Below are 20,438 nucleotides of genomic sequence, written 5' to 3' on the forward strand. Positions count from 1 at the left end.
GCATGTAGTGATGGGAGTTTTAGGGGATCATCCATCTGAATGGCTACTGTAGGTTTCTTAGCTTTGCCTAGCTGGGATTCCGAGCTAGTGTCGCCATTGCAAGGACGACAACAACAGCAGCGCAGGGGACCTCGGGCCGAGACGTGGCAGGAGACGCTCCGGAGAATCAGCGGAGACTCACTACCCTATCATTCCAGAATTTACAAAATTAGCAAATACCAGCTCGATTGTGCCAGACGATTGCTCTCAGTGTTGGTGTGTTAGTTGCCATTGTCCATCAATTTGGGTCATCTTCTTCACTGGATGGGTGTCAGTGGTCCGTCTGTCCAAACCCAACCTCAGGCTCTGCATGTCTCTCCTCTCCTCCTCCTGTCCCTCTGTTCAGCTTGCTTTCGCTTCGTGAGCATCATCATCCATCTTGTCTATCTCTTCCGTCCCGTCCGTCTCCTACGCCTCATTCGTCTGTTTCCATTGTAGCAGGGTTGCACTAATCACGCACCAGCAACCTCATCAACCTTCAACACTCATCAGCACCGGAGGACGAGCCAGAGATCCCGCACTCTACGACCTCTCCCGTCAGGACGCTAGTCTACAGCTTCTTCCCCCACATCGCTCCGGTTTTTGCCTAGATTAATCTTCTTGGAAACTGAAGTTCGCCGTCGTGGGTCTCTGCCCTCCTTCGGTCGCGGTGTGTGTGTGTGTGTTTTTTGTTTTTTTGTTTGTTTGTTTTTTTCCAGCTTTTGCTTTCAGGGGCTCTGCACTGCAATGGGTTTTCCTTGAAACCCACTTTATCCACCACATATCATATTCCTTTGGTTTTCTCCGGCACCTCTCTTGTTTGCAACCTACTCCCCAGGTGTAAACTTCTCTCCCTCTCCATCACCTTCACTTTCTCTCTGCTGCAAAGTCAGTCTCTCGTGTATATTTCCTTAAAGATTTTTGAGTGAATCTAAGTTGTACGCTAGGGTTGGGATGCTTGCAACTTGACGCCCTTCATTCTTTTTCACTATCTCTCTTTTCTGAGGTCCGGATTCTACTTTCTTTCGATCGCGGATGGTACTATTCCCATTTGCACTGTCTCTCTCGCTATCTGGAACCACAGCCTTTCTGGATTTTAGTGTGGATAGCGTTCAGCATCTGGGGTTTTTATTGTTTCGCCTTCGAGTCCCGTGTTGTGACGTCGATGCCTTTCACCAATTTATTTTCGACTGGACGTCTCCGGAGACGTTGTTGCTCGAGGTGCTAGAACCGTTGAGGTGGTCTTGGCTGTCCTTCGTAGAATTCTCCCTCGCCTCAGGGTCTGGGGAACGTAAACCAGATTTCTGTGATACGTGTCTGTGTAGTATCCCTTCTGCCTGCGTCGAGTGGTGTGTCTTTCTCTTCCTACAATCTTAAACTTACCACTGGGTTCACTTAGAGCGTTGAAATTCTGTGCCGAATGCAATCTTTGAGCTGATTCTTTATGGGGCACTCGCCATAGTCTGCACCGCTTTGCGAAATTGTCGTGTGTTGGAACCATTTCACCTAAATTAGACTGTATCACGAAACGGTGGTCTTCTTGATTCACAACGGTCGTTCCCGCTTTTTTCTCTTAGCATGTTTAGTTTTCACTAAAGTTATCACACCATGAATCAACCCACACCTTTTCCCCTCCGCATTCGCCTTCAGTTTGTGATCCAGAACTTGAAATAATAAACAAGCTGGCAGTTTTTAGTTCTATATTGCCTAAACCGACCTCGATGTAGGTCCCGTTCATTATATTAGAGGTTTTAGTTTGTTATTACATTATGAATTGCTTCTTGTAGAGGCTTGATTCGTCTAGTGACAGAGTGTGGGTGTGGCACTTCATGGTTTGACTAGTTTAGCATCTTTGGTACCGAATGTAGTGATTTTTTCCTGTTCTCTAGTATATGATTTTTTTTAATCCAAAGCTCATCCACAAGCCAATACTTTAGTGGTTGGGAGAGCTGGATGCGTACATTTTGGTATGAGGCGCTTTGGAATCTTGGAAAACTGTGCCCTGTGATATTAAAACTGTGATATATAATACTATCACCCTGTGAGGCTCTGGAATAAAGAAGAAAGATCTCGTACTGCCAGGTGTACACGCCAATTCGAAGAAAGACCTGATTGTATCCCGTAGGATTACCTGGGAGTTTCACCCACCCAGAACTGCACTACACTATTGGCTCAGACTGGAATTTTTAGCGAACCCTCCCAAGCTTCACGTGGCTTTTTGTTACTTAAGCAGACTGATCTGAAGTAGGAAGTCCGTGGATCTACCTTGTCTGATCCAAATGTTGGATTTATGGGTCGCTCACAGCCAAGGAGAACTTTTAGGTGGTCCTTTAAGTACTTGTTGTAAATGATTGACTGACAGGTTTATGAATTGCCTACATTCTAACCATGTGGAGTAATTTTTATGCTAAACAGAACTGGCTGCCTGTCTACATTAGGACGATGGAGAAACTTGCACCTGCAAGGTGTGCGTTTCTCTTGATTCTGGCCCTCGTCGTTCTTCCATCTGTGCAAGGTACGGAAAGATTGTAAATGTAGAAGTTTTTCTTGACTAATAGTGTGTTAGATTTTGCTTCACTTCGTTTTGGATGCGTTTTAACGAAATTGACCCATTTAGAGATTTCTCCGTGTGAAGTTATGTAAATTAAGATAGTGGAGAGAATTATTGGGTTGTGATCTTACAGATCAATTTGATTCTCTGCAACTGTAAATGTATACATGGATCAATCTCTGAAAGGTTCCCATTATTGTGTGATACAGGTGTGGAGAAGGTGAAAGTTGAGTTGTACTCTGAGGCACTATGTCCGTATTGCGCCGATTTCATTATCAATTATCTGAATCCATTTTTCAACAACGGATTAATTGACATTGTGGAGCTTCGCATTATCCCCTACGGAAATGCTCGCGTTTTAGATGGGTCCTTGATTTGCCAAGTAAGATTATGCCGTTGAAATTTAGTGGTCTGAACTCCTTGTTCCTAGTTTGTGTAATCTTGATGTTGATCTTCATTTTATTTTCTATTTTAATTTTTTATATCTTATATTTTGATATCACTGCGTGATTGTTTGCTAATCCTCCTCACAACTGATATTGAATGGTGTTGCAGCATGGGCCGGATGAGTGCGAACTCAACATCATTCAGACGTGTGCTATTCGACTGTGGCCTAAAGTGGTCAGTCATCTGTCTAATACTCTGCTTTGGTTACTGCAATAATTTTCTCTAATCTTAGTAGGAGTCAGCGAATTAAAGTGCGCTAGTTGCAATATTCCGCCAACCACTTTATGTCCTAGTTGCTGGGCGGGAACGAGTGCGTTGAACTTCGAGTAGTTTCTCTGAATGAGACCTTTAAGGTTTGCCGCAGGTGCCTGGAATTTTTAATCTCTAGAGTGATGTACAGTAGTGATGCATTACAAACCAGTTGTCAGGTCTTCTGCCTTAAATGGAGCCGTAGTTGATGTAATAAATTTACTATTACCATATTTATGGGTTTGTTGTTTGAAAGAGTACAGCGCTATCGCTAATGTGAAAGCATCTACACTTCAGACCTTATACTTAAGATGCTCAATTTGGTGCAGATACTTGCCATACGCACCAGTTGTCAATCTTAGAATAACATCGCTTACATTGGTGTTCATGTTGTGCCAGACGGATTGGTTCCCCTTCATCTACTGCTTGGAGACTCTTGACAGGAGAACAGCAGCTAAGAACTGGAAATCATGTGTACATCCATCACGCCTTGACCTCGAACCTCTTATTGAGTGCTCTGCTACCCCCCTCGGTGCAAAGGTAACTGGCCTGCATATATCTCTCGTAATTGTATTTGGTGAATTGTCGCAGTTGGCCGAGGAGGACATACTTTTGTGTTTCATTTGGTTTTAGTCTGAGATAGTGATGTCATTCGGACGCAGTGAAAACATCGTTTTGGTCACTCGTTTGGCAAAACACCAATGTAAGCGATGTACTTGTTCTATGTTGGAATCTCGGATTAGGTGCAGATTGTAATATGGGTATGTTTTGAAAGCAGTTTTAATTTCTATAATAAGCATGTGTCCTTGTGAACTGGCAGCTGGAAATGGAGTTTGCTGCCGAGACCGACAGGTTGCAACCACCACACAAGTATGTTCCATGGGTGCTTGTAAATGGCGAGCCTTTGATGGACGTAAGTCACGATATCTGCGTCTCTCTGCATATGCTGCTTTTTCATTTCGGAGGTTGTTTTAGAAGACCTAATGCGTTGTAACGCCTCGTCTCTTTCTGATTTCGACTTGCTTGTGGATATCCATGAGCTACTTGTGAAGTTCTGAACGGTAATACTGATTGAAAGTCGGTCTGTTCTTGTTTTCTAGATTTGAATTCATTCCTCACTATCTTGCTCTTTGGTTAGTCTCCTACCGTATTGACACTCACAGCATCTCACTCACGAAGAGAGTTCATATGTTTCAGAATTATGAGGATGTGGCTTCGTATGTATGCAAAGCATACCAAGGAAACAAGCCTGCTGTATGCTCAAGGCTGGAGCACGAGACTATAAAAACCCAACCAGCTGGACTGTGTGTGAGAGAGTATGTGTCACAGGCGTCATACTAAATCACCATCATTATCACCCAGCCACTGTGCCTCGTCCATAAGCTAAGTTCTGAAGGGATGCTGGGCTAACGAATGGTACATTATCTTTAAATGGTTTAGGTGTTTCTTAGTATTATTCTTCTTTTACCTTAAGATTCTTTACATAAACACATCGTCATGCTTTGGATTGCAATAGGGATTGATACACAGTAGCAGTGTATATGTGCAAAGAGACAAGAGCTTTCTTGTAGAGATACCTTTAGTTGAGTGATGTTTGAGTTGCTGACGGGCAGGCCCAACACTTTCTCATGCTTGAAATTGTGGGCTAGGATGTGATGAGGTTGTCCCAAAGTTGAGGATGTAAGCTTGGAGTCGTTGCTATGAATGTGATATACATATATTGTACCTTGTTTGTCCTGGACTTTGGACACTCTTTGTCCAACTCTTTTGAGCTGCATTTGAGTCAAGCCATAGGGGTCTTGCGGGAGAAGATGCACATTACTAAATTTTTTGATGCAGCATGTAACACTTTTGAGATTTACCCGGCATTCGAAGTTGCCTAATCCTGCACTTGAGCTTTACAACCAAACTGTTTGATCTAGCTCAGTAATCATATCGGTATTAATTTTAGGGTCTCATTTTATTGAAACTTGGTTGATTAATGTTATGATGTAATTGTAGCTATTGATGGAAGCTTTTGAACTACGGTTTTGGTTCCCGCATGGTATTGAAACACGTTAAGAAATGTGGATTCAGCACGAATTTTAGCATGGAAACTCAAATAAACCAAGTGGTGGCCTGACAAATGTACACAGGTGGGATTGGTGCAGTTGGGTTATGATGTTGGATTTAATCAGGAGAAATAAGAGTCTCATATGAAGCTGTTAACATAGTATTTTGAAGTGTGTACTTTTAGCACACATTGGTGTTAGCTATAGTTAGAATTTCATGAAATTGTCCAAAGTCCAGGACAATTTAACGTTTATGAATGATCTTAACCAGGTTTCAGCTTTATTAATGAAGAACAACAATTGTAGCAAACTTCTGACTATTTTATTAGGCATCAAATTCTGACTATTACATCAGAAAGTAGATGTTACTTTGGTTTGTACCATTTCGTCAATTTTGAATCACAATTTTGCCCACAATCAACATTTCTGTGAAAGAAAAATAACTTTTGTAATGCAATGTACCTGTTATTCTCATTTGTGGTATATCTAATTTTCCGTTGAGAATGTGCACAAGTTTTATAAACCTTGAAAATTGGATCATCTCATTGAAATTTATGTGACATGAATCTAATTTTCTCATGATTTCTCCCATGTTCCCAATTCAATTAACAGATCATCTCAGTTTCAAAATTGAAGCATGAGGGCTTTTAGAAATACTGGGATCTAGTCAAGACAATCCTATTGAAGAAACCGTATGTGAAGAAACCGTATGTGGAGATGTGGGGTATCAATCCCGGTACCTCTTGCATTCTAAGCTCTACCAAGAAGTCCCCACCGAAGTTGTGCAAAAATCTCAGATCTATGTGCTGCAGCACTGGTTTACATGGCCATTCGTCATATCTTGACAAATCCTAGATTCCACTTGGCAAGGGTTTTATCATACTTCTTCTCCATGCAGTTGTGTTGTACTTTTTGAATGAGAGCTTGTACCACATTGAGCTTGTCTCTCGCTTCTTGGCTAAACCAATTTTCTTATAGGTCGTGCTTGGCTTTGTAGATTTTGTCAAAATGTGCTTCAAATTGTGTTTCTTAATTTAGCTTTTGTTTCTTTGTCTCCATGTTGTTGTGGCATTTGATAGTTGCTACTACTCTTGCAATGTGCAAGTTCTATGATCTATGTTCACTTTCTGTAATTGCTGATTTCTATACTGTGAGGATAACAACCTTTGTCTCTTTGATTTTAAGTAAATGCCTATTGAAGAAGAGGGTTTTGATGAAGTTGTTTTCCATTCTCTTTCATTTCAAAAACGTCGCAACATGATCTAAAATGTGAGATAATGCCCATAAGGTAATTTATTCCTAGAGTTGCAAGAAAGTGGAGGTGACATAGATCCGATCAAGTCATGTGCATATCATTTCTTGCTGCCTCATTGACTATCTTATGAAAATTGTTTTGTGGTGACCTTGCAATATACATCCATCTTGTAACTATTGTAAAGTTTGAGATATACTATCAAATCATTTCATATCTCAATTTCACATTATCTTCTTCTTGTCGTTTTGTTTATGTTTAGTCAATCATGTTGAAGTTCCTTGCAATGATCCTTCAACTTCTAGAAGATTGAAGTTCCTGATATTTTGCCATAATGGGGCCCTATACCTTGTGTAGTTAAATGCATGTATATTAATAATATCTATTTTATGTGCTCTTGTTTATTAGATGATTATACATTATGTCATATTCATTTCTATGATAACATGCTTACTAATTCTCTGTATTATGTATTAGTTATTAAGTATTGTTGTTCCTTCTAGAAATCTATCTTTATTCCTAAGTAGATTGTCTTATTTCATAGTGATAATTCTTTTAGGAAGTCAAGGTGTTGTGTTTTTTCCAAATCCTCCTCCAACAAAAAAGTATACTCATGTAATAATATTATGTCTAGTCTAGAATTTGATTTTCTAAAGATTTCTATAATTTTGCATTTCTTTCTCATGTTTGTCATGTTTTTATTCACACATTGCATGTTAAGTGTGGCCAAGGCCATATTGTCATTTAACATCATATTAATCTAGCTTTGAGGGACTAAAGATTCCTTATTGCATGTTATTAGGGCAACTACCTTCCAATGTGTATATTTCAATTGATCTTTCCTGGACTAATTTGAATGGTTGTTTATCAAAGAAGAAGTATTGATCGTTTTTAGTAAGCATCAAGTCCATCATTCTATTCTCTAGGTATATTATAAGTATATTGTTGATGTGTTTTGGTATTGGAATCGATTTGTAGATTGTAAAAGGCTTTACTTTGTAAATTATTGTATCATACTCTATCATGGCCAAAATGTAATACATCAATGTTGGTGCAAATATAATCTGTTAATCATAAAACCACTTTGTATTGCTAAAGTTTTATAATAGATTGTAATCTTTGATTTTCAAGAATATATGAGGCTTTAGATGTATGATGGTTTCATTAACTATGTACTTCTAGGCATCTTTTCTATTCTATCTATTTTCATATCATTCCTATATAACAAAAAAACTTCTATCAATTTTTTTTGTTCAAATGTGATCTATTAATGTCTCATATTTTAATTTTGATTTGCAATGCAAAATTAGAATAATTTTTGCAAGTTACACTAAAAAATCTAGAAATACATTTACAAATGCTAAGATTTTCTAAAAGGTTACTCTAATCATATTAATTTTGTATTATTATCATTCTACTCTTAAAATTGGATTTCTATTAGTATTACCTTTCTTTACTAGTTGCTAAATAAATTTAGATGATTCATATCCTATGTTTTTTGATTTTTATAATCTAGATGTTTGTATGTTCCTATAGTATTGTATGCCTTTCTTTTGTACAGTGGTTGATTTGTATTTTTTGGTATTGATAAGTAATTTGGTCCTTTTGCCAACTAAGCAGTATTTATTTGTCTTTTGTTGAGTGGACAAAAGTTGACTATATATTTTATAGAGCGGTACCTAGTGTATTACAAGGGATAGCCATTGTATTCTATATTATATAAGATTTAACTTTTTTCATCTAGTCTATCTCATACTATTTATTTAAATTAATTTTTTAATTTTTTAATTAGGATCCAATACCATATACTCTTTGGTTTTCTCTAATATATTTTTAAAGTACTTTGTGGTTTTATTTTCTAATGTGATCTTGAATAGATGTCTAATTGTGTCTTCTTTATTAGTATACATTTTTGTATATAATTTTGGTATTGCCTTTGATATCACAAGATATTGTCTTCTTCAATGAATCAAAGATCTATTGTTTTCTTTCCCATTTATCTATTTATTATATTATCAAGAAAAGATATTATTTTATTCTCAATTTGGCTTGCTTTTTTATATGATAATGTCAAGGATATGAACATCAAAGAAATAAAATGTCAATATAGTCTTTTGTCACTTAGAAAGATTAAAAAATCACTCAAAGATGATATAATATTAAATTAGAATGGCTATTGCCAAAGACATGAAGACTAAAAAGTCTTAAAACATGACTAAGGACTAAAAAGGCATTATTAAGAGTGAAGAAGGCTTCACTCTTGCCTCCATATATACTTATAACTAGGAGCTATGTGGCAATGTCCTATAAGACTTCCAGAACGTGTTGCCTTTGTAAGACACGTATCTTAAGTTGCAAAGTAAGTGTTTTTTTATTTATACACCACATAATTAACTTGTTCCACAAGCTATCAACATAAGATTAACTTTTTGACTAAGATTTTATCCTATCAATTAACTATAAATATATAAAAAATCAAAGTTGTCTCTATGAAGCTTTTAAGAAGTTTTTTTTTTAAAATATTATGAAATAAATTTACTTTTATCTACTTCTATTTAATCATATAGATAAATATTAAAATAAATACATATTTTTTTCATATTATTCTTCTTTTTAGGAATAAATTCTATAAATAGAAATCATTATTTATTGAAAAAATCTAAGATTTGACAAATTGACTTTGCCACATATTCTAATTTTTTTTTTCTTTAAAGATGATTGATAGATCCTCTCAACCATTGATAGTATCTCATACTAGGGTAAGAGACTATCTTATTATTTGATTGTTGTTGAGGCCTTTATAACTCTTTTTAAATAAAAAATTTGAAACACTATCAAGAATTCTTCTTACCTCTAATAAAATCACTAAACATTGGAAGCCTCTTTCAAGGTTGTGATACTAAAAATATTATATCTTGCCATCTTTTTGAAGAAGAACATGTCATTTTTAAGAATCTTCATCTTAATTATGTTGTCTTGAAGGTTGTAACATTTATAATGTCTTATTTGATAAATCAATAAGTGATAGTTTTTGAGTTGAATCTACAAATTATTGGTTTTCCATCTCTTTAATATCACAAATACATAAAATTTACAAACAAAAGTAAAAGATAGAATGCTATCTTTTCTAAATCTTTTTTTTTTTATAGCAAAGATTTGTTATTCTTCATCTTAATTTTGATAGATGTCATCAATAGAAAGCTTCAACTTTCTTTGTTATATTTATAAGTTTCTTTATTAATTCTTATGTGTATTCATTAATATCATATTTATATTAATAGATAAGATATTTTAATCTATTTTAGTGTCGCCTTGAATCTAAAACTTCTTCTATCTTGAATTCTTAATTATTATCTGCTTTCATAGAAGAATGTGACATTTGTCTTTTTTTTGAAATATTTACTATCTTATATGGCTCAAGAAGAGACATATGGAATTTGAGATGGATCTTCATAGACTCTAGTAGATATAATTGATAAGCAATTGAATTGACTTATTCACAAATACAAAAAATTTCAAACCTACAATAGTTCAATATGCCACAATGATGAATAGTCTTAATATTATAATAAAGTAGCTATACCTTATTATCTAGGGTGAATTATGGTTGTTCTTTACGATAGGCATCCGCATTGATCTTTTGTTGCTCTTGGACTTCTTTGTATGTAGTTTTTTTTTCTCTTAGGCTCTTGGCTAAGCTATATGTAGCTCAAATAAAAAAATTTCCAAATCTTATATTGTAGATTTATTAACTTTTGAAAAGTCAAAAATATCAAATTATAGATGATAAACATAATTGAAAAAAATAATATTTGTTGAATAAAAGAATATATCAAATTATTGTACGTAAACTTTGCCAATGGCAAAAGAGCTATCCAATCATCTTAATGATAGTTAATGGTACACCTCAAATACTGCTCCAAAACTAGATTCATCCATTCCTTCTGTCCATCAATTTGAGGATGAAAAGCCAAAGAGAGCTGTATATTGACTTTTAAAATCTTGATACAAATTGAGTCCTCAATCTAATATAATATCTTTAAATAATCTATAATAATAATAATAGATGTTGTCAAAAAAAAACTTAACCATTTCTTTTTTTGTGATAGATTTTGTATATAGTACAAAATATACCATCTTAGTAAAATAACCTACTATAAAAAATATAGAATCATACAAATCTTAGACTGAAAGATTTGTGATAAAAACTATAGAAACAAAAGATCATAGTTGTTTTGGAGTAGGTAATGGCTAAAGAAGTCCATAAGATTGATGACGAGGAGTTTTTGATCTTGAAAAAATATTACATGATTATATAAAATCTTTAATTGCCTTCCTCATTTGAAGCCATCAAAAATCTCTTGATATTAACTCCAAAGTCTTATTGTATCAAAAATATCCAACTATTAAAAAGTCATGATGAGCTTGAAGAACATGTAATCGTGCTTTACCTTTTGAAATATAATTGTCCTTTAAAATAGAATAGATTCTTTTTAAATTCAAACTTGGAAGTATTATAAGATTTAAAAAAATTATTCTTGATACTATAAACAAAAAAATTAGAAGACATATTTAATTTAATTTTCTTGAAAAAGATTGAATCAATAATTAATGTTGATTTTATTCCTAAAAGTTGAAAATGCTCTAGCTTCAAGAGAATTATTTTTTTATTGATCAAAAAAATGCTTTAGCTTTAAGGCTTCAAAAGATACTTTAATTACTTTTCTTCACTCAAGTTTGTCTTTACATATTAAGTGTATAAGAAGAGCTACAACTTAAGAAAAAATCTTGATGAAGATTTAGTAAAAATAGGCAAATTCTAAAAAATATTACATATTTTTAACTATTTTTGGGATCTTCTAATCTATGATATTTTAGACCTTCTTACTATTCATTATAAGACCATCATTTGAAATGATGTATCATAGGAAATCAACTTGAATAGTGTAAAATATACACTTCTCCATTTTGTTGTATAAGCTTGCATTTCTTAGTTTTTGTAACATATGACAATATGAACTTTATAATCTTTTAGATTCTTAGATTAGATCAAGATGTCATCTAAATAATAGACAATAAAATCATCAAAAATCTTACAAAAGACATCATTCATTAGATATTGAAAAGTAATTAGTGCATTTGTGAATTCAAAAAGCATGACATTATATTTGAAATGTCCATATGTGGGTTAAAATGTAATTTTTTATATGTTTCCTTTTTTAATGCATACTAGATTGTATATTCTTAGTAGATATGTTTTTGTATAGATCTTTATTTGATTCAATTAATTCAAAAGTATTAAAATCAAGGATAGAGGGTATTTATATTTGATGGTAATCTTGTTGAGTTTTTGATAGTTTATATTAATCTATAAAGATCTATCTTTTTTCTTGAAAAATAAGATAAGAGTCTTGGTTAAAGATTTAAATTACATATGAAGTTCTCAACTAAATTTTCATCAATGTATTTCTTGAGTGCATCCAACTTGTTCTGTGATAGATTATAGATTAGTCCAAATGGTGGTTGAGCTGCTTTTGAAGATTAATGGAATAATCATAAAGATAATTCTTTTGAAGAATATCTATTTTTTTTTTCAAAGATGTCTTAAAAATCTTGGTATTGGCTTAAAATACAACTTGAAATCTTTTTTCTATCAATAATAGATATGACATATATAACAAAAGTTCATCCTTCTTTTGCAATATATATGAAAGTTTTCAAACTTATTAATAATAGTTTGGATATATTGATCTTATAGATTTTTACTTGCCTAGCAAAATTTTACCTCAACTATAGAAAAAATCAAGTTTGCAAAAAATCTGGTCTATGTAAAGATTATACTTTTTTAACCACAATAATCTTATTATAATTAGATTAAAAGGAATTTAATCATATTAAATATTATTAAATTATTATAACTATTAAGTACTACTTCTACAAGAATAGTTTTATGTGTAATATCCCTAGAAGATAATAAACGACCATTTATTACTTCTACATGCACTCGTTTGATTTTCTTAAACTAAAAATATATCTTTTTTTTTGATAAAATCATCATCTATTAAACATGTTGAGGTTCTTGAATCTAATAAGGCTAAGAATTTATGATTTTTCAATCCTAAAAAAACTTCTATTATAAAACAAGGTGAAAGATTTAAGAAGAAAATAAGACCTTCATAAGGAATTACATAAAATTCAAGCCCTACAATTCCTATTGTAGTTGGAAAAACTTATTTTTTGATACATCATCTTTTTTGGCAACCATGCTTCATATTTTGTGAATGCATTGCTTCTTTGGACAATATTGAGGAATGTGCTTGGATTCTCTATTATATACGTACAAACCTTCTTAACAACAACAAATATTTTCTTGCTTAATAAAAGATTTAAAATATATTATATCAATTTGTATTGGTTTTGATGTTGATGAATAAGTTTTTAAAAATTAAAGAACTATAGTCATTACTTAATTTGTTCCTCTCTAGCCAAATATTTTTTTTGATACCTTTTAAATAATCAATTGTTATATGCAAATGCTTGAACAATAAATTATTCAAAAGATTTTATTTTTGATATTTTCAATAAAAAATCTTTGATGTTGTCTTTCAATTCATATGAAAATTGATTGATAAGTACTTTATGATTTGTGTCTATATTGCAAGCAAGGTTTTAGAATTTAGCAGCATATATGGTAGTTGACCATGATCTTTGTCATAAAAATAAGAGCTTAGTTTCTACTACTCTTTTTTCATCACTTTTTCTAAATATGGCTATAAATACTTCTAAGAATGAATTCAAATCATAAAAGAATCATAAAATCTTTTCCATCAAAGGTGCAAACCAAGAGAGAGCACTTTCAAATAGAAGTGCGTCTATAAATCCAACTTGAGTAAATCCATGAGGATATTGGAAATAATACAACCTTAGATAGAGCTTGATTTGTTGCAAAAATCCTTGAAATTTTGATCTTATTCCATCAAACTTCTTGTGCATACTAATCCTTGTCTCCATTGTACTTGTAGAAGAAAAATTTCATGAATTTGGTTGTGAGGTCAATTTACTTGCTTCCTTCAACTGCACAACTTTTTGACGTAAATTTTGAACTTCTTTCATAGGCATAGGATTAGTATTTCCTTGATTGGTACTGGTGTAGAATAGATATTAGTTTGTTTTTGTAAGATATTAGTAAAATAAACAAATAGTCCATAGAATAGTGAGTTTAGGAGAACGGATGATTGATTCAATTATTAAAAGCGGTTATTATAGGATTACGATTAGAATCTGGAAATCAGTAGTAATTATATAGGAGTTGTAGAAATTTGTTAGGGGGCTAGACTGTGATTGTCATGAGTCAGGGTTAAGCTTGGTGCTTCTTCTTTGTTTTTTGTTTTTTGTTTTTTTTTTTTTTTTGTTTTGTTTTGTTTTGTTTTGTTTTGTTTTGTTTTTTTTTGTTTTATTTTTTTGTTTTTTTTTCTTTGTTGTTGAAGAGTAATGGATAGTTTTTGAATACTAAGAAGTGAGTCTGTGGAATAAATCAGAGATTGATTTATGAGTTATTGATTATATAATTGGAGTACTGAGTAATTGAATTATATGAGAAGTTATTCGAAGATTGATTATGGATGGAAGATTATGATTGTTGTTTATTGAGAGTTGTATGTGTGTGTTTCGACAGAAGAAGTCTGTGATTATAGGAATTCTGTGAATTCAGATTGGTTGGAGTGAAGTCTGTTATTCCTAGTGTTGGATGAAATTTATTGAATTTTGAGCGGTCTTTTGAGAGTGCAGGGTTCCACATTGTGGTTATCAGCTGATGAAGGAGTATTGTTACTGGGAGGAAGTATTGTAGTGTTTCTTAGTATTTTAGTGGTTTGGAATACAGTTAATTGTGTGACCCTAACAAGTGAAACTTATGCACTTAATCTTTTTCTGTGTTCGAATTCCCTTATACAGGTTTATTCTGGAAGGAATTGTAGAATAAGTAAAACGACAATCACAACTGGTGATGCATGAAATTTTTACCTTAAGAATATTGACAAGTTTATAAATATTTATTATAGTTGCAAATCTATTCTCACTTTTACCAAGTAAAGCATCCATAATTTTTTCTTCTATTTCAAACAACTTAATAAATCTACAAGTCTAATTAGAGGAAGATAATCTACAACCTCTAATATCAAATGTAAATTTCTACAAGGAAGAATAATCAACTTTTTTTAAGAAAAAATTTAGTCTTAGAAAAATAAATAATTTATTTAAAGATAGGTAATCTACAACCTTCACAAAATAATAATAGAAGTAGGATAATCTACTCACTTTTAAAACAAAATAAGAATAATGAATTTGGATTCTTGTCAAATTACCAAAGATATAAATTTCAAAAAACTAAAATATCAATATACTCTTGTGTCACTCAAAAAGACTAAAAAATCATTCAAAGATGATATAATATTAATTTAAAATGACTATTTCTAAAGACACAAAGACTAAAAACTCTTAAAATAAGACTAAAGACTAGAAAGACATTGACAAGAATAAAGAAGGCTTCACTCTTGCCTCTATATATATTCTTAATTAAGAGCTACCTGATAATATCCTATAGGACTTCTAAAATGTGTTGACTTTGCAAGACATGTATCTTAACTTGTAAGGTAATTTTTTTTTATATGTATGCCACATAATTAGCTTGTTTTGTAAACTACTAATATGTGCTTAACTTATTGACTAAGTTTCTAACCTATCAATCAACTATAAATACATGTAAAGTCAAAACAACATCTATGAAGTTTCCAAAAAGCTTTTCTAAAAAATATTATAAAATAAATCTACTTTTATCTACTTCTATTTAATTATATAGATAAATATTAGAATAAATATGTATGTTTGTGATAGGTAATTAAGTGAATATCTCTAGTTCTTTTGTCTCTTCATGATTGTTTCTTATGAACCTCATTAAGTTTGAAGATACTTGTTCTATAAATTCCTTAAGTTATTTTTATTTTATATGGATGAATAATAGGTTTAAATGGCCATAATAGCTGAAAATTCTTTCTCTTGAAGTATGTTTGTCACTAATATTTTTTAAAAAAAGATGATATATATTCTTATTAGTGTCCTCTCACATACTATCTATTTTTTTTGGTTTATTTTTCAACCACCCATATTGTAGTAATCTTTAAGAAACTATTATATTTTATTTTTATAAAAAGAATACACTATTTTTCTTGCCATGTATTTTTTATTATTCTTTATTAATTTCTACATAGTTTTTAAAAAGAAGAAATATTACATATACTGATGTTACATTAAATGGTATTGGCATGGTTGTCTTCATTGTTGGCATCTCTTTCTTGCCTTGCCTTAGATTGGCTTGACTTGTTTTATTTATTTACAATGGCTAACATACAAATTCTTAATTTCTTTACACTTCAAATATAACACTTATGTGATGTAGCTCTTGTTTGTTTATATCTTTGATCTTAAATACATTCTTTGATCATACTTATCAACAATGTAATGCTCCGTTCAATTTCAATAATCGAGATCAGTAGATACAAAGCCAAGGAAAAATGGAAGAGATAAATCAAGGTCCTCAAGATTCACCAGTTCATCGAGTAGAAGTAGTCCAAGCTGTCCTTATAAGAAGTCAGCAAAAAAAGAAAGGACCAATTCAATATTTAGATGATCTTGAAGTAAAGAGCCAATTGGACCCAATTATGGGGCCATCCAATCCAGGTCCTGACATGGGCCCCTTCTTCGGTATAAAACTTGAATCGGTTGTGCACTCCAATGAGGTCCCGATTATAGAGGCATCAGTTCTATTTCAAGCTGTTCCATTCTCTACACAGTTTTGGGAAACATCCTTTTCATTGAAAGATCCTCTTAGATGCGTGAATTTCAAAGAACTAATATCAGCCCAATTGGGAGAACAATCTTACCCGTTGAAAGAACCAATTTTATAGGCTTCGTCAAATTTAGTTCCAATAGATTTATCAATTTCTAATATAGAGAAAACTAATTTACTTGCATCGGTGTCTAGGACTGAAAAGAAGAAATGGACATATAGAAATTACCACTAATATAGAACCATATGATATTCTTAAAGATTTGGATACCATACAGTCCACAATTTCTATGAAGCAACTATTGGCGGTAGCACCTGAGTGTCGAACTATCTTGAATTCTTCATTAATTTGTCGTAGATCTCAAAATAAAGAAATCCAAGAAGTAAGTTTGAATCCCGATCCAGGTGCACTAACAATTGATGTCTCAATTGATGGAGTGTTGCTATTAGGAGTGTAAGTAGATGGAGGATCTAGTGTAAATCTTATGAATGTCGCTAGAATGGAAGAGCTGAGTTTGGATCATTTATTACCTACTATAGTAGATTTGAGAATGGTTGACTTCACTCGAGTTAAACCTATGGATATTTTATGGAGTATTGATATAGTAATTGCGGGGATTACCTATAAAATTGATTATATTGTTTTTCGATTGTAAAGTTCTATATTGTCATACCCAATTTTATTGAGGCGACCGTGGTTGTATCAAGCTAAAGCTCGAATTGATTAGAGCCATAATACATTGACAATTGAGAAAGGTAATGATAAAGTTGTGCTTCAAATGTACCCTGTCCAATATCACGGAAAAACTCAAGTTGTTAGTTCAGAATTCATGTTGGATTATGAAGATGAGTCTACAGAAGAAGAAATTGGTGCACCTGACCTAATTTATGCTGATACAAGGTAAGTTGTCGAGCACACTAGAATGAAATACTAGTGTAAGAGACCGGGAGACTACTTAGTTCCTCTAGATATTATTGACGATTCTGATCATATGATTGCATATTAAATGAATAGATAGGATGTTAATCATGTTAGTACTATGGAATTGGAGTTGAAAAGTTCTAATGTATTGGATTTTATGAAAGATTTTGGAATTAAGCAGAACATTATTCCAAAGACTCCTGAAATTCCAAAATGTCAACCAATTAATTTAGGTACAAGGATGGCTCCCTAAATCATTTAGATTTATGATAAAAGGCAAGAAGAAAGAAATTTGGGTGGATTACTTTTTAATGCATAAAACTGCTTTCGCATGTTTGTATGCGAATTTGAAAGGAATTCCAACTGAAGTTTGTGAGCATCGAATTATATTGGAAGAGAACGCTATACCAATACGCCAAAGACAACATTGACTTAATCCAAAATACTCTTTTATGATAAAAGAAGAACTGGATAAACTCTTGGAGGTTGGATTTATCTATCCGGTTCCTTTCAGTAAATGGGTTTCATTAACAGTTATGGTACCAAAAAAGAATGAAAAAGTTTGTATCTATCAAGATTTTTGAAAATTAAATGCGGCTACCAAGAAAGATTATTTTCTTTTACCATTCATGGATAGTATATTGGATGTTGTCACTAGACATGAATGTTATTCATTTTTTGATGGATTCTTTGGTTATAATCAAGTTAAGATTGCAAAAGAACATAAGTTAAAAACTACTTTTACTACGGATTTGGAGACCTTTGCCTATAAGGTTATGTCGTTAGGGCTTTATAATGCACTAGCTATATTTCAAAGGATAATAATGCAAGCATTCTATTGTTCTTGTTGTGTTCAAGCTTCAATATACCAAAGCTATTGAACTAATAGAGGTGGGTTTGAACAAGAAGAAAGACTGGTTATATGAATTGGATCTATTAGTGTTACAATTGACTGTACTCTAGCTATCTGAAATCAATTATCAAACTACAAAACACCAAGGCTTATTACTTCTATCTTAATTCAACACATAATCCATTCTACGACTATCAATTCAACAATACTTCTCTCAATCACAATTCTTCATAAGCAAATAATAAAAACAAAGAAAATAAAGTGATAGTACCAAGCTTACTCCGGCTTACGACTTTCACAGTCTAGCTCTCATCTCCTACTTCTCAACCTCTTTATCCTATCCAAAAGATGATCCATCAGCTAGCAGATTCCAAAGATTATGATCCTTTGAATTCTTAACCCTTTATTCCACTAGCAACCTACTGTTATCAACTAAACTGCCTAATCATCAGTCTAATTCTCAAGGTTGTCAATAACCAACCACTAACTTACTTCAAAATTTATTTACCTATTCTACATAGCCCCACTCTTAATTGTGCAACATCTTCGTAAATATTATTTAGCCTCAACTTATAAAGACGTAGCAGCATATAACTCCGAAGGTATTGTGGCTGAAATTGGTGTATTGGTTTGCACTCAATTATTGGCTTCCTTCTCTAATGCAGCTAATTTAGTCTACAACATCGCAACCTCTACCTACAGCCACTCTTGTTGTTCCTTCCAATCGATCTCCATCCTTGCTTTGTCAGACACCATGTTTGCCATCTTCTCCTTAACCTTAAAAAAAAATACGATGCTTGTCAAGAGCTCTACTCCTACTTCTTATTATGGTCGAATCAATTGGATCGACTCTCCTTTTTATAGCAGAAAATCCATCCCGGTTTTATATAGAGTAAAGTTTAAGCCAATTGCCATTGATCCATGTCGTAAATTTAGTACCCATAAAATCTTCCAATTGTACTGAACCATTTGGAAATTTGTCAATAACTTGATATGGCCCATGCCATCAAACTTCAAATTTTCTTGGAAAATTTTTAAATCGACTATCATAAAGAAGTACCAAATCATTTGGCATAAAAGCCTTTGGTTTAAGCTTACTATCATTATAAGTCTTCCTTCGTTTTTGTATAGTTTCCATGATCAATGATGCATTGGCTCTAGTTTCATCTAATTTTTCTAATTCTTCTAAACGATGCCGTAATGAATCCTAATCTTCCAATCTATTATCTATAGCAATTCATAAACTTTGAACTTCCAATTCAATAGGTAATATTGCTTCTTAGACATAAATCAATTGAAAAGGGGTAGCATTGGTAGTAACTTTATACGCAGTAAGATATGTCCATAAAGTTGCGAACAACTTAGTGTCCCAATCTGTTCCCACTTTTGAAACTATTTTTGTTAAGATTTTACATAAAATTCTATTAATCTTTTCCATTTGTCCATTGGCTCTAGGGAGATACGGTGTAGTCTTACAATATTTTATCTCATATTTAGCCATAAGTGCTTCAATTATAGTATTTATAAAATGAGTTTCTCAATCACTAACCAATTCTTGTGGACAACCAAACTGTGTAATAATATTTTCATACAAAAAGGTTGCTACTGTACTTGCACTATTGGTTTTCGTAGCTACGGCTTCAGTCCATTTTGTTACGTAATCCGTTGCTACTAATATATATCATTTTTGTCCATTTCTCGGGTCTCGTATAATTGATCCCACAAAATCAATTCTCCATTTTTTAAAAGGCACTTGAGCCAGAATTGGTACCAATAGCATTGCTGAAGTTTCAATAGGTCGACCCGTTCTCTGACATGGGTCACAATCACAGACGAATTGGTAGACATCTGCAAACATTGTTGGCCACCAATAACCAGCTTGTAAAGCTTTACAAGCTGTGCTGTCTCTCGCAAAATGTCCACCACAACTGTCCAAGTGGCAACCTTCCAATATAGTATTCACTTCAGTTTGATAAATACAGCGTCACAAAACTCCATCTTTGCCTTGTTTATATAAAGCTTCATCAATCATCGAATAAGGTACATATTTTAATATTAAGCGTCGTTTAAGCTTTTCATTGAAATTAGGTGGAAAGGTTTGAAATGTCAAGTATTGAATTATTTTACTATACTCTGGAGTAATTACATCTACCGCAAATAGTTTCGCATCCGGTAGTACATTGTTAATGGGTTCATTACCCAATATATTGGATAACCAAGATAAATGGTCCGCATTGGAATGTGATTTTTC

At 32.7% G+C, this 20,438-nt stretch overlaps 1 protein-coding gene across 9 annotated transcripts; it reads left to right on the forward strand.

Annotated features, from left to right (window-relative positions):
• Positions 1-65: 65 nt before the first annotated feature.
• Positions 66-4,990, forward strand: LOC112286095 (gamma-interferon-responsive lysosomal thiol protein). 9 transcript variants are annotated; one of them, XM_024527660.3, is made up of 7 exons: positions 66-255; positions 2,434-2,533; positions 2,779-2,951; positions 3,125-3,190; positions 3,665-3,805; positions 4,086-4,178; positions 4,463-4,990. In XM_024527660.3, the coding sequence occupies exons 2-7, from the start codon at positions 2,461-2,463 to the stop codon at positions 4,604-4,606; spliced, it is 690 nt and encodes a 229-aa protein (XP_024383428.2). In that variant the 5' UTR covers positions 66-255; positions 2,434-2,460; the 3' UTR covers positions 4,607-4,990. The 9 variants fall into 9 exon arrangements, with proteins under 9 accessions (XP_024383428.2, XP_024383436.1, XP_024383430.1 ...); XM_024527668.3 differs by having other exon boundaries at positions 247-316; XM_024527662.3 differs by lacking the exon at positions 66-255 and adding an exon at positions 469-856.
• The last annotated feature ends 15,448 nt before the right edge of the window (positions 4,991-20,438 follow it).

The sequence above is a fragment of the Physcomitrium patens genome, chromosome 8, assembly GCF_059467195.1.
Source record: "Physcomitrium patens ecotype Gransden chromosome 8, ASM5946719v1, whole genome shotgun sequence".
NCBI classification, from domain to species: domain Eukaryota; kingdom Viridiplantae; phylum Streptophyta; class Bryopsida; order Funariales; family Funariaceae; genus Physcomitrium; species Physcomitrium patens.

What these genes read in the sequence shown, in the direction of transcription:
- LOC112286095 (XM_024527669.3), top strand. Translation starts at nt 1,054, where the DNA reads ATGGTACTATTCCCATTTGCACTGTCTCTCTCGCTATCTGGAACCACA. An exon ending in CGGAGACGTTGTTGCTCGAG is followed by an intron (nt 1,240 to 2,433) that starts GTGCTAGAACCG and finishes TATGCTAAACAG; the next exon opens with AACTGGCTGCCTGTCTACAT. An exon ending in ATGGCGAGCCTTTGATGGAC is followed by an intron (nt 4,179 to 4,462) that starts GTAAGTCACGAT and finishes CATATGTTTCAG; the next exon opens with AATTATGAGGATGTGGCTTC.